Consider the following 14,455-nt stretch of genomic DNA (forward strand, 5'->3'; position numbering starts at 1 on the left):
CCCCTAGTCCCCCTCCTCCCACTCGTGGCCCTCCTCTCCCTGCTCCTCCTACTTCCACAGGTCTCCCCCACCTCCGAAAGCCTCCAGACTCTGTAAGAAGCCCCCACCTTCCTCCTCCTTCCCGATTTTGTTTATAAATGCCTGTAAGGAGCAGCCAATCAGAGGCCCGCGCCCTGGTGGAGCTGTCGGCTGTGTGTGTGTGAGGAGCAGGAATACAGTGTGGATAATGCAGACGTTCATGAAAGGACCTGGTCCCAAAAGTCCCCAAGGCTCTTTTACTTTACATTTGTTTGTTGTTCTGCATGGTGTTATAATAATGTTGTTTTGTTTTTTGTTTTTATATATTTGAAGGATAAAAAGTATCTATGAAAGCACACTTAATTCGCAATAATGTGTTTGTGACCCACTATGGGCGTGTGTATGTGTGTGCGTGTGTGTGTGTTGAAACCAGCCGTGGCCTCCCAGGTGCTAGATTGGACCAGTGAAAAGTTTGGGGGAGAGGAAGGAGGGGCTTTAGAGAAACATCTATTTCCTGGTTAGGCATTGCATTCGACCAATCAAAAAGCCAGCTTGTGCTTTTCATGAAGAATACATGTGAAAGTGAATGGATACAGAAGGAGAGGTCTCTACCCTGCAGGTTGCTCTGTGTGCTGTTGGCCTGGTTTGAAGCATGCTGTCTAAGGAGCCAAGCCGAACAGGCAAGGAGGATGAGGAGGAGTCACAAGCAGGATGTCAGAAGTAGTGTGTGGGTCGGATTCATCCTTTCTCATCCCAAAACGTCTTTCCACATGACTCCCTCCACATCTCGGTCTGTCCGTCCCTGTGGTCAGTAGGACCGGTCCCCAGGCCACCCTATCTGGCCTGTGAATCCTCCTCTCAAAGCTTGAAGTTGGGAGACATTCGCTGTAAATAGATAGTTGCTCTGTCTTTCATCATGCCGTTTCCTCTTCCTGTACCTGTGTGAATCAGAATGAAAGGAGAAAAATGTGAAAAATTGAATCACTTTATTCCTCTGGACGTGGGTCCCTCTCCCGGCTGGTCCCTGCTGTTTCACTGGGACATCTCAGTTCTCATGTTTACTTTGTGTTTGTTCTGGTACACTCTGACCTAACATGAGGTCAAACATTACCAAACTGATGTGCCATCATTCTGGCATGTGCTGACTCATGTTTTGATACAGACGAGACTTTTGAAGATGAATAAGGAAGATTTCTCAGTTTTTTTTAAACGTATTTATTTGTTATTTTTGTTGTTGTTGATGTTTTTGTACTTTGAACATTTTGCACAGTTTGTTTGTTCTGTGTGTGTGTGTGTGAGTGTGCGCATGTGTATGAGTGTGCAAGAGAGACAGAGAGAAATAAAGCTCCCAGATAAAAGTTCCTTTTCAACATCACAAATCATTGTAATATAATGTTCTTGGTCTCCATGGCAACTAGATCACACCTGTACTGCCACAACTGAACCAGCGGCAAACAGTACCTGTGTAAAGTCATCTACCATCAGATCTGACCACTGATATTTCCAGTACAAAAAATTGTTTCCAGAGCCGATGATATCACACAAACCAGGAAGTGAGTGATTATTGGTGTTGAGTATGTGTGTATGTATATGTGTATGTTAGTGATCTGATAGTATGAATGATGATACTAATGATAAAAAGCCTTTACTTTGGGATGCATTCTGGCACTTAGGTGGACTACAGTCTTGATTGTCTGGGGGTCGGGGGGATGGGGGCGGGGGGGGTTGAGATGGGTAATGGGAGGGCGAGCGAGGGGATCAACCTAATATGTTATGTGAACTTTCAACTTTGTATAAGGACACAGACTAATAGAGGGGGACGTGCAGGGTTCCTCCGCTCCCTGCTTGTTCTCCACCCTGCCCCACCTCCATGTTCTGTGGGGTCATGGGTCATGCAGGGGTCATGTAAGGATCACATGGTCGACCCGGCCCCCCCAGGAAGAAGCAAGCACGATCTGAGCCTCTCTTCTACATGTACATGTCTGTTCTGTGATCTTGCTTCAACTTTGATTTCCCAAATATGAAATGACTCTGTGTATGTGTGTGTGAGTGTGTTTGTTTGAGAGAGTGTGTGTGAGCATGTGTGTGTGTGTGCACATTTTTTTTAACCTTTTTCTCTGTAACTGTCTCTTGGTAAATAAATACACTGGACAAAATGTTTTTTGAACATACTCAACCTGATGGAGATTAACATACTCACCCTGCCTCCCTCCTGCCTCCCTCTCACCCCTTCCACCCCTCCTCCTGCCTCCCTCCTGCTTCCCTCCCGCCCCTCACCCTGCCTCCCTCCTCCCTCCCTCCCGCCCCTCACCCTGCCTCCCTCCTGCCTCCTTCCTGCCTCCCCCCCACCCCTCCCCCTGCCTCTCTCCCACCCCTCCCCCCTGCTTCCCTCCTGTCCCTTCCCCTGCCCCCACCCTGCAGCAATGCTTTATATTAAGGACTGCATCTCTGTCACTCATGCTCTGTATATTCATCCAGCCTCCTCAAGGCTGTCCTCCCCAATATTGTTTTGTCTTTTCTCCTATTTTTTTCATTAAAAAGATGAAATAAAAATAGTTGCTCCTGAGGTCTAGTCTTTGGTGTGTGTGTGAGTGTGTGTGTGTGTGTCAATGCTGCAAAAGTACTATCAAATCATCAAACAAAGTCTGAATTTGTCTAAAATGTGTGTGTGTTGTCAGTTGTGTGTGTGTGTGCAGCTGGTTATTCCTTCTGGTAGCATGGTGTCTGACCAGGAGGGGTGAGGACCCAGACTGAGTTGGTCTTTCCTCCATGCTACTTCACTGGGTCCCTCAGGGAACCAGGTATTTTTAACAGTCTGGCTGATCCTCCATCCACCTGCTGGCGCCAGTCCCAACCCTAAACCCCAGCCCTAACCCCAGCCCTAACCCCAGCCCTGACCCCAGCCCTGACCGCAGCCCCAGCCCTAACCCCAGCCCTGACCCCAGCCCCAGCCCTAACCCCAGCCCTGACCCCAGCCCTAGCCCCAGCCCTAACCCCAGCCCTAACCCCAGCTCTAGCCCCAGCCCTAACCCCAGCCCTAACCCCAGCTCTAGCCCCAGCCCTAACCCCAGCCCTAACCCCAGACCTAACCCCAGCCCTAACCCCAGCCCTAACCCCAGCCCTAACTGCCTGTACTCCAGTACCTCATAACACACACACACACAAACAAACACACACTCAAACTCATAAATACACACATACACACATGCTCGTCCACACACACAAACAGACGTGCAAACGCCAACGCACCCACACACATGGACAGACACCGACGCACACACAAACCGGCCCTGCTAATCTGCTGGGCCCCTCCCCCCCTCATAGCCTGGTGCATTGCTGTGACCCTGGTCTCTCTCTCTCACTCTCTCTCTCTCTACTGCCTCCAAGGATGTCTGCTCTCTGCTGTGTGTTTGGATGTGGAGAGGTTTACTGCATGTGTCTTAATGTGTTTACTGTGTGTCTGTAGTACAGTGTGTGTGTGTGTGGAGTGGAGTTGGGTGGGGGGTACAGGGGGGCTGAGGCTCCCAGCCAATTACCACATCCACCAGACAGGCTCAGACTGACTCTCGACCAGCCAATCAGAGCCAGGCTGCGCACTGCCGGGCCGGAGGTGGTTGCCATGGTAACTCTGGGCCTGTTTGCATGGAGGATGATGGAAGAGTGATGGATTACAGTAATGGGGAGGGAGGGAGGGGGTGAGTGGGCTCATACATAAAGATATTGGAAATGTAGGAATGCATCTGAAATGAATTGACTTTAAGAAAACGAGAGAGAGAGGAGGAAGGATGGATGGAGAGAAAAAAAGAGAGGAGAGAAGAGAGAGGGTTGAGAGAGAGAAGAAAGAGGGTGGGGAGAGAGAAGAGAGAACTCGAGAGGGAGGGCGTTGATAAAGAAGTAGTAGATATTGGGTGGTGCTGGCATTGGGGTGTTTAGAATGAGCTTTTTTTGTTCTTCTGTTTCCTTGGTGAGTCTTTCTCTGTGAGGCTGCTCCCTCCCTGCACATCAGGATTCTAGAACAGGCTGCCAGAGAAGCAGCCTCACAGCTCTCCTAACCCAGACAGACTAGAAGAAGACAGAACAGACACAGGCCACAAGCTTAGCAAACCAGCCAGTTAGGCTCACAGACATGAAACACAAAGACACAAGCTGTGAGGCTCAGACATCGCCTTTGATGCCTACAGACAGCCTGTAAGGTGAACAGCCTTTCAAATGTTATACTAGTCCACAGTATAAAAGGCGTTATCTACTGTATGGCACGTGATCCGTGTACCACTCAAGAGAAACCTTTTACAAGACTAAACAATGCACGCTACAGCACCTTCTAGAATGCCGGTGATGAGTCATCAAATCCTGCGATGGAGACACACACTCCGTCACACTCACACACTCACCTGCAGAAACTACAACATCCCACATTTCACACATACTCCTGTACATACACACATCATATAGACACTCACTCCAGCATAGTTTGGTTTGTATGTAGAGTAGAGAAAAACACAGCGACCTCCACCCACTATGTCCTACTATTGGAAAATATCATGAATAGACTAAGGACTGGATAATCATATGACTATAAAATGAATGATCTGACGTATAAACTTCAAGGCAGATTAACAAGTGTTATCTACACAGGATCCATGTGAGAGAAGGCCGCAAGCAATTAACACCCCGAAGGTTCATCACTGGAGTGGCCAAGACCAATAGAAAGAAGCCTGTCCATCTGGGCTGCTTCCTGTAGTGACAGACAAACAGACACACCTGTCAAAGCAGAGTCGGATAATTACCTTGTGCTTGTCCTTCGGGGTGTGTTCTCTCTTTAATGAACGCATGGAGGGAGTCCCACAGACAGCTAGATATGCCATTCACTCCCTGTGATGCCACCCTGGGTTAGATACGGACTGTTTCTCTGAGCTGTGATAAAAGAAACATCCTGATGAGGAAACGCAGGAGGATACATAGATGGATATAGAGCGATGGCTACAAGGGTTAAGAAATTAGTATGTTAATACTAAGTCTTGCTCCCAGGAATATAGCAGGTCTCTACTGCTGGACTTTGGAGTCATGAGACAACGTTGCCATCTAGTGGTGGAGTGTGAGAACAGCAACTTCTGTTTGAATGATTGGAGTCTGAAGTCTGCAGACAGAGACAGGCACGCAGACAGGATTATGTGAATTTGTCAAGATAATTATTGACTTAAAAAATAATAAACTGATGTTGTGGAGAGTAGGGGAACACAGCACAAACAGCCAATAACAACAGGTGTATTTCTGACCACCAAAACACTGTGGGCTGATCATGAGACACCCTGGTCTGCTCAAACATGGATCATATATAACAGATTTGATCCTATAGTCCAGAGTTAGCCAACCATGCTTCAGTGGATCCACCCACCTATGTTTTCTCTCCAATCCCAGTTGAGACAAGACCAGCTTGTCAACAAGCAAGTTCTTAGAATCAGGTGTGGATCAGAGATTGAAACAATAGTGTAGAATCCCCTTCAAGACGGTAGCCCTCCAGGAAGAGCATTGTGCAACACTGATCTTGTTCATCCACAGTGATCCCCTCTAACCCTCGACCTTTCACCTCAACTCCACCTCTAGATCACAGCCTTCACTACTCTACCCTTTCACCCCTCAATCTTTCAATGTCTCCTCCACCTCACAGTTCCACCCCCACTCCCTTCCACCTTTTTACCCCTCCCCCTCTTCCCAACCTTTCTACCTCCCACCCCCTACCATTTCCCCCTGTAGCCTGGGAAACCAACATGTGAGACCAGGGTTGTGTAACCAAAGGTTTATTTTGAACTACCATCAAACACCTGGGGAGAGTGTTTTTGCTTAATGTTTTGGTCATTTCTTCTAATCAATCTAACTTGAGTGATTCATCCTTGACCTGCTGAACGTTCACGTGTATTTTCAGTCGTGATGTTGTTCCCGAGGACAGTGATGCTGCAAATACAGAACAGATGCAGCTACAACCTCCACTGACCTCCATGCACCTGGTCATTTACACACGAGGAGGGTCCTTCACGTGTCAGATAATACAGATAATAAAGAGAGAGAGAGAGAGGCAGTGTTAGAGAGAGGAAGAGTAGCTGGTCTGTGTAATAAGACATATAACCCAGGTTAGAACAGGTTAAGCCAGTGGAGCCACACCAGATCAGACCAGGGCCCCAACCAAGCTAGACCCCTCCAGCTCAAACCTTCCACTATCACACAGACTGCAGCAACAGCAGCCATGCATGCCTTCCTCTCTCTCCTCTTCTCCATGCATGCCTTGTTCTCTCTCCTCTTCTCCCTTTCCCTCTCCCTCGTCGAGGCGGATGTGGTTGCTCAATTCCAGGACGTTCCGGAGTGTCTGGAGTACTTCTACCAGGGGAAGGTTCCGGAGTGGGGCGCCACCACGCCCGGTGCTGCCCGCCTATGTCAACGCTTTGCCAACCGGTACCACTTTGCCACGCTGTACGACACCGCCCAACGCATCGCTGTGTACTCAGCCTACCGCTTCCAGCCCAGCAATGGCGGAGGCCGGGAGAAGCGCTGGTTTGTGGAGCCCCAGGTGGGTCACTGGGACGGGAGCCAGAATCTGAGGCAACAGAAAGGTGGCTGTGGTGTTGTTTTGTAGTGAGGTGCGTTTGATTTGATTTTCAAACTACAGGCAGGTACTCGGAAATTGAAGGCAGGGAGCGGAGGTCAAGGCTGAGGTCAGTATTATGTAAAAAGGAGTGCAATAGGCTCAGATATCTGAGGTCAATTTGATTCATGTTAAAAAGTAAAGTTACTTCTAGCTGGTATAGCTGGTGTGCAAAACAAGTTCAAATCAAGCAACCTACAGTAGCCTAATTACTTTCAGAGGCAACCTTTTGAAGTGCTGATGTAACATTTGGAGAAGAAAATACAACAAATATATTCACAGATTGAAAGATTTTCATTGGAAACATTCTCGGAACTGAAAATTAATCAAAATGTTTGCTTTTATGTGTAAGCTTGTGAACAGTTCTTGGGCAGCTGAGATGAAAGATGGTTACTGGCTGGGCAAGGACAATCCTGACATCTTCCTGGGTGAGAGGCAGGCCTTGAATGAGGACTACACACACTCTGGTTTTGACCGCGGGCACCTGAACCCCAATGGACACCATGCTGGTAGGGCAACTGTTTAGCAAATGTTTTACTGGGTAAATGTTTTTGAAATCACCCCATGTTCATTCCTCTATACCTCCCTCCCATCTCTACCCCAATCCTTCTCTTCTCTTTAAGTCCCAGGTCGTAACGCCACTTTCACTCTGACCAACGTGGTTCCGCAGAACCCCAAATTCAACCAGGATGCGTGGAGAATCCACGAGTTGGACCTCACCGACATTTTCCGGACCCAGTGCTCCGAGGCGTACGTCCTGGTGGGTGCCGTTCCCTCCACCGACAACTGGATTATCAAGAACAACGTAAGGAGAGTCAACATTCCCGACTACATGTGGAACGCCTATTGCTGCGTGGACGCGAACGGGAGGCCCGTTCTCAGTGGAGCCGCCACTGCTCGTAACACCGAGCAGAACAGGGTCGACCAGCACTCTCTGACCGAGCTCAGCGCTTTCCTGCAGCAGTTCGATATCTCGCCAGTCGGGCAACTGTTCCATAACCACTGCCAGGCATGAAACGTGGGGCGTAGTTCCTTTAGCCGACATTAAACATGAGCTTGCAGATTGGTCTGGTTTCCATGCTATAGATCCGTAGGCAAAAGGTTAACATTAGGAATACTGTCTGAATAAATCATCTCAAATCTGGGGCTACTAGGGAATATTTTCATGAATTTATTTTCAAATTTCCATTTCAGGTGATGCAGTTCAAATAACTGGTCCGTGCAGGTGTGCAATTGCTTCAACCGTAAAAATACGTTCACAATTGAATGAATAAATTATGTTCTACAATACGGTGAATATTCAGTGTGTCAGTTCAGTTGCCATGGAAGTAATTCTGTGAGGGCTTGGGGTAGCCTACATTTGCAAATAGCAACATGATAGGAGTAAAAAGAACATAGCTACAGTCTCTCATATCAGAAATCTGCGTCAATATTTGTTTGTATGTGTGTTTTATAATTTAAAGAAAGCAACATTTTGTTAAACAACTGTAACTTTTAAATAATAAAGATGCATTTATCCAGCATTTCGGTTTTTGAGTAAAGTGTCAGTCAGTGCAATAAAGGGGTGTGCTTCGGATTTCTTGAACGGTATGTTTATGCTTAGTGTACACACACAGTACAGTCATAGGTCCCTTCACCCCCCTTCACCAACTACAGCTAAATTCTTGTACAGATATCCATAGGCAGGCGCTACCGGGCCACCACAGCCTGCAGAGCAGTTTCATCCCAGGACCATCACACAACCCTCCTACCCCTCACACAACCCTCCTACCCCTCACACAACCCTCCTACCCCTCACACAACCCTCCTACCCCTCACACAACTCGATATGTTTTTTAATATATTTATGTGTGGGTTGAAGGGTGTATGTGGATGTAAGCATTGTTTTTTGTGTTTTAGTTTTTTGTGAATGCACAAGCGTTGAGTATTTAATGCACAATGACAAATAAAGTCTATTCTATTCTATATATCCATATAGGATATGCCCCCCAACCTTCCACCAGCCCCCCCCCCCCCTCTCTGTGTCTCTCCAGGTTAGCCGTACTGAGCCATGGGGTGGTCTGTCCAGGCTGGCAGGGAGGAGAGCTTCTCCTCAGTGGCACCATCTATGGGCCAGCCCCAGGCCTTAAAGAAGGAAGCCAGGTTCTTCTCCACCACCTGGGAGAAGGTCTGTGCATACATGTTCATCTTGCCCGCGTTGTCCCCAGGAACGTTCTGCATGGTGTGGTACTGTGCAAACACCTTCTTGAAGGCCTCCCAGCCAAACACATCCTGGAGCTAGAATAAATAAGAGAAAAGATGGATGGAGGGAGTGTGTGGGAGTGGTAAAACACAGGGAGTGTCCAAGACACATCCTCGAGTGTGTTCTAGGACGTTCTACAAACCCCTCCCCTTGTCACCTGCATGTAGGTTTCCAGGGCGGTCCACATGTCCCACGCCCCAAGGTTCCGCCCCCCCATGGCGTACCCCTTGGCCCGGCTCTGTCGATGGACCAGAGCCATGTTGGGGTGGGCCTGGCTCCGGTCCACCCCCAGAACCTGCTCATGCACGTACACGGACCACAGGTTGCAGGTGCACTCGGTGGTGTTGGGGGGGAACTCCCAGGCCCATCTCTGCTGGTTGTGCCCGAGCTCGTGGATGGCCCCCCAGATGCCGGAGCTCCGTGCCAGCTTAACGTTCAACAGCTCTGCGGCGGAGCAGGACTGGATCATGATGGGGTAGCCCGCGTGCATGAAGCCTGGGGGTTCCAGAGAAGTACACGAGGATTCAGTGTGATGCTTTTACGTGAGAGAGAGAAACATTGGCAGACAGGAAGAGAGAGACAGAAAGAGAGAGGGAAATAAAGGCAGAGATGGGCAGACACAGAAACAGAGAGAGAGAGATGCAGAGAGAGAGGAATACAAATGGGCGGGCAGACAGAGAGAGATATACAGACGGAGAGAGACCATGTGATATCTGGACGTCCGCTACGAAGCGCTCCTTGCGGGTGAACTTGGCAGGCACAACGGCCAGGTCAGCAACGCCCCTCATGATGTCATCCCAGAGCGCAGCGACCTCATCAGGGCGCTCCAGGCCGCGCACCACATCCGAATGTACCGTCAGGATGATGTTGTCAAACTCCAGCTCCGCCCAAGGGGAGGGGGCAGTGCGCAAGGTCATCCAATCAGCAAGGGTTGTCACACCTGGAGGGGGAAGAGCAACCAGTACGAAAACTCAAATATATATTTATGAATGAAATTATGAAACTCACTAGGGTAAACCCCTGGAGAGATGAACCTTCTCATTACAAAGAGGGTTCCTAACACACAATACAAACAAAACACACTACAATTTGATACACTACAAATATAACCATCAACACACAAACATCAGATGAATACATGGGTGAACAAAACCACTTGATGGCCAAGTAAACACTTAAATACTATGATCCAAATACTAACATTTGACATTCAGCATGTACAATTTTACAATCACATTTACTTACGTTATTTTCAACCAGCACTACCTCTCTCTCTGTCTTCTAAATACAAACACACACACTCACCGACACACACACTCACCGACACACACACACACTCACTGACACACACACACACACTCACCAGACTTGTAATAGGGTGCCGGTATGGCCACCTGAACTATGACCTCAGCCCCATCCACCTCCGTGTTGGGCGGAGCCACCAGGTAGATGAGCCCGCCCCACAGGTTCCACACCTGCATCATCTCCGAGTCGACAGGCACTTTCTGACAGACGGACGGCGCCCGCCTCAGTTCTGATGAGTTCCCAATGTAATCAGTCTGACAGCCAATCTGCACCTGAGGTTTACAAATACACACATAAACAAACATTATCATTTCGAGAAGCATAACACTTGCATGCAGTTTGATTGTGACTGCATACAGTATGTGTTGATTGGAGATAAGGGAGGAATTTCTGTGTGTTTTTATGAGGAATCTGGTATACCTTCCAGCCCTTGTTGACAATTGCTGAAGGCATGGCCATGTACGTTCTCATACCAGGGGAGAGGTAAAGACCTGTACTGATCCACTCTTCTGAGCCTGAAACACAGTTTAACCGATCAGACATGGAAACAGGGATGGACGAACAGACAGACAGACATATAGTCTCTATATGAAGACCTCACCTCCAGTCTTGGTTCTGATGGTGATGTTGGTATTGTGCCGCACCGCCCTGACGGGTTGGTCCTTTATGAGGTACGGCAGGAGGGCATCCGGGTCCGGGCACACCTTGTATACCTCCGCCCCCACACTCAAGAGCAGGTGGTCCTTGGGTAGGCTGACCGGGCATGACTGACACACCTGTGAGGAAGGGAGAGCAGAAAATACCTGTAGGCTGGCTTGAGAGTAGGGGAGTAACCTTAGAGTACAATGTGAAGTATATGGGTGAAATTGGTTTAGTTCACCCATAAAACCACAGCCAATGGAACAATGGAACAGTCCTAAAAGGTGCTGTACTAATAGTCAGATCAAGTGTACCTGTGGGACAGCAGCCTGCTTCAGGATGTCGGTCAGCGAGGAGAGGACGTTGGAGTACGAGGAGCAGTCGTACGCCTGCATGTTCAGGTACATAGAGCAGTCTTTGCCCAGCTTCTTAAGACAGGTCTCCTCGTGCTGTGTTAGCTCCGCCCCAGTGTTCACGTGACTGGCGAAGCGGCGCAGAAGCTGGCGGAAGTGGTATGCCTGAGAGCATGACTGACCGGGGGTTGGGGCTGGGTAGCAGCCTGCCGGCACTGTGTCGCCCAACAGGCTCAGGCCCATCCTGTTCAGGATGCGGTTGCCTAGAGAATGTAAACAACACCAACAGACATTTACCTATTGCACCTAATGCCAGTAACAAACTAATTGAACTAATAAAGTATGTACTTATGGCGATACTGTGTGGTATGTGTTTGACTGTGTACCTGGGTACTCTGTGAGGGTGTTGCGCCCAGGGTTCTGGCTTGCCCACCACCAGGCATGTCCCCCAATCAGGAGCCCCCCTCCCTCTGCTACAAAGTGCTGGATGTCCTCAGCGTGCTGGTCGCTGTAGGACTTGCACACATACACACTCAGGTCCTTCCTGAAACCTGTCTGCTCACACGTCAGGCCTGATTGTTGGAGAAGGCTTGAGTCAAGACCGGGGGCCACGCCTACCAGCCCATTACGGCCCTCATCCAACCAGCGGACGGCGTTTGTCCAAAATGTGCCGAGGTCCACATGATTAAGGTAGCCCTCATGCGAAACCACGATGACCCGCCCCTGGCCGTAGTAAGCCCCGGCCAGGAAGGAACAGCTGCCATGGGCGGAGCCGATGGGGAAGGCGAGAGGGCCATGGACAAGCACCTCGGAGGGAACAGCTCCGCCGTGGATGTGAAATTCAGACACACCCTTTAGCAGGAACTCCAGGTCATCCTTGAAGTCCTTCTCTATACTAGAGAGAGAGAGAGAGAGAGAAAGAGAGAGAGAGAGAGAGAGAGAGAGAGAGAGAGAGAGAGAGAGAGAGAGAGAGAGAGAGAGTGGGAATGAAGGGAGGAGCAAGGGAGGAGCAAGGGAGCGACAGTGAGCCTTAAGTAATATTAGGTGGAGTCAGATGGCTGAGCGGTGAGGGAGTCGGGCTATTAATCAGAAGGTTGCCGGATCGATTCCCCACCGTGCCAAATGACGTTGTGTCCTTGGGCAAGGCACTTCACCCTACTTGCCTCGGGGGGGAATGTCGCTGTACTTACTGTAAGTCGCTCTGGATAAGAGCGTCTGCTAAATGTAAATATTAAAGGACATTCTAGTTTATTTACAGCTGTCCTCCATCTCACTTTGTGGACTACATACAACATAAAACAACTGAAACAACTGCCCATCTTTGAGTAGTGGCAGTTGCATGATAGCACACATAACACTGGTTAATATACCTTTCTCTTTATTGCCCTCTCATTCTCTCTGTCCCACCTTTTTGTTGCTCTGAAAGCCTGTCCTACCACATTTCCTTGTCCATCATGCACTCCACACCTCACCACAAGCGTGAGGCTCCCAGTACACACGCTCTGGACTCTCTCTCTCTCTCTCTCTCTCTCTCTCTGTGTCTCTCTCTCTCTCTCTCTGTCTCTCTCTCTCTCACACACACACACACTCTCTAGAACAGTCCACCCAATCTCTCTCTGAAAAGGGATTACTCACGCCACAGCCATCCAGCTGGAAGGTATTTGAGGGGGCACAGGGAGAGACGCCACCTCCCCACAGTGCTCAGAGAAGTAGACCCCCGCCACGCTGGACACATGGTTCCCAGGGAAGTTCAGCAACGTGTTCTGTCCTGGGTTCGACTGGGCCCAGCTCCAGGCCTGCCCCGCCAGCAGCAGCCCACCTCCAGCCTTCATGAACTCCACCAGCCCCTTCTCCTCCCCCTTCACACTGTAGACATTGGTTACGTACACCCCCAGCCCCTGGGTCAGAGGCCCCACCCGGGTCTCCATGCGGCCCCCGCTGATCTGGCCCACCAGGGCGCTGCAGCTGGGGTGGATCCCCACAGAGGGGCTGTCCTGGGCTGGATCAGCGCTCAGCCAGGCCAGGGCGTTGTCCACTAGATTGGGGAAGGTGGTAAGGTAGCTCTCGTGGCCCAGGACCACCAGGCGGCCACGGCCATAAAAGGAGGCCGCCATCAGGACCTGGCCCCTGGTGTTCATGGCCAGGGGGAAAGCGTGGTCCCCGATGAGGACCAGGTCGGAGGGGATGCTGGGCCCACCGAGGTCCAGCTCCTGGATGCCCCTCATCAGGGAGGAGTAAGACTCCTCCAGGAGAGAGGAGCTCCTGCTGCTCTGAGTCATGGCTGGGTAGGGGGGTGTTGGGGGTAGTTGACTGGGAACAGGACGGCTAAGTTATCTCGTAAGCAGGTAAGGTCACTCTGCATGGAGGAATTTGACAGAACTGTAATTAGACATGTAACCCAAATCAAGCACATGCAAATAAACAATTAAAATGTTCAGAAAATAATCTACGTCTCTCTCTCTTGAAATAGACTATTAATCTGCAAGTAGCTGCACAAAAAACATTAACAGAAGTAAAACTTGCCTGTTTTTATAGTAAATCCACTGCTTATATCACACTGATAATGACACATAGAAAAACTGACATAAAACATATAATCCAGTGACCGAAGGACAGTCTGAACAGCACAGAACACAATGAGAGAAAGTACAGTTCTCTGAAGAAACTGAACTGGAGGAGGGCCATTTTCTAAGTATCCAATGCCAAGCCAGGTTTCCGCCATAAAAAGGGCAGGGTCATGTCTCAGTGGCCAGTGCAGCAGGAATCGCAAGTCAATCAACTTATTTGGGCAAGGAGGAAAGGATGCAGAAAACTCTAACCAGCTTAACCTGTTTTTCCTAAATGTCACCTGACCAGACATGCAATGTCTAACTCGCCAACTCACCAGCATTGTCAACCAGCTGTATGGCACACATCATGTATGCCTGGGATGTAGGTTGTCAGAGAATCCTGTCCAATGACTTGCCTACGAGACAAACGTGTGTTGGTGCGGTATAGCATCAGTGGTTGATTTAGTAGTCAAATCAAATTAAATGTTATTTGTGGCCTATTGTACATTACCCACACTTAACCCAAAACCAAACTCTCACTGAGTAATGCACTTCAAATTAAATGAAATGGTAACCCTTGCTCGAAATACCTGTCAAGACGGCATGTGGTTCATTGGACTCGGCACAATCGGTTCACGGTTTCACGAAAACCTTATGATTCCGGGGGATACTTTTAACTAATCACTCCGCGTTCTCTGCCTTAAGTGAACTT

General features: G+C 49.3%; 2 protein-coding genes across 3 annotated transcripts; one reads left to right on the top strand and one right to left on the bottom strand.

Moving 5' to 3' along the window:
* Positions 1–6,072: 6,072 nt before the first annotated feature.
* Positions 6,073–7,885, top strand: si:dkey-243k1.3 (endonuclease domain-containing 1 protein-like). The gene is made up of 3 exons (XM_047035534.1): positions 6,073–6,580; positions 7,008–7,164; positions 7,279–7,885. Exons 1-3 carry the CDS (start codon positions 6,260–6,262, stop codon positions 7,668–7,670), a joined length of 870 nt encoding a protein of 289 aa, XP_046891490.1. The 5' UTR covers positions 6,073–6,259; the 3' UTR covers positions 7,671–7,885.
* Positions 7,886–8,231: 346 nt separating this feature from the next.
* zgc:162193 (TRPM8 channel-associated factor homolog) lies at positions 8,232–14,424 on the bottom strand. Of its 2 annotated transcripts, XM_047035529.1 has the most exons (11): positions 14,334–14,424; positions 14,079–14,159; positions 12,830–13,550; positions 11,581–12,089; positions 11,156–11,457; positions 10,804–10,978; positions 10,623–10,717; positions 10,261–10,474; positions 9,601–9,837; positions 9,055–9,392; positions 8,232–8,932 (listed from the first exon to the last, which is right to left on the bottom strand). In XM_047035529.1, exons 3-11 carry the CDS (start codon positions 13,471–13,473, stop codon positions 8,690–8,692), a joined length of 2,757 nt encoding a protein of 918 aa, XP_046891485.1. In that variant the 5' UTR covers positions 13,474–13,550; positions 14,079–14,159; positions 14,334–14,424; the 3' UTR covers positions 8,232–8,689. The 2 variants fall into 2 exon arrangements, with proteins under 2 accessions (XP_046891485.1, XP_046891487.1); XM_047035531.1 differs by lacking the exon at positions 14,079–14,159 and having other exon boundaries at positions 14,334–14,417.
* Between the last annotated feature and the right edge of the window lie 31 nt (positions 14,425–14,455).

This window comes from Hypomesus transpacificus, chromosome 15, assembly GCF_021917145.1.
Source record: "Hypomesus transpacificus isolate Combined female chromosome 15, fHypTra1, whole genome shotgun sequence".
NCBI classification, from domain to species: domain Eukaryota; kingdom Metazoa; phylum Chordata; class Actinopteri; order Osmeriformes; family Osmeridae; genus Hypomesus; species Hypomesus transpacificus.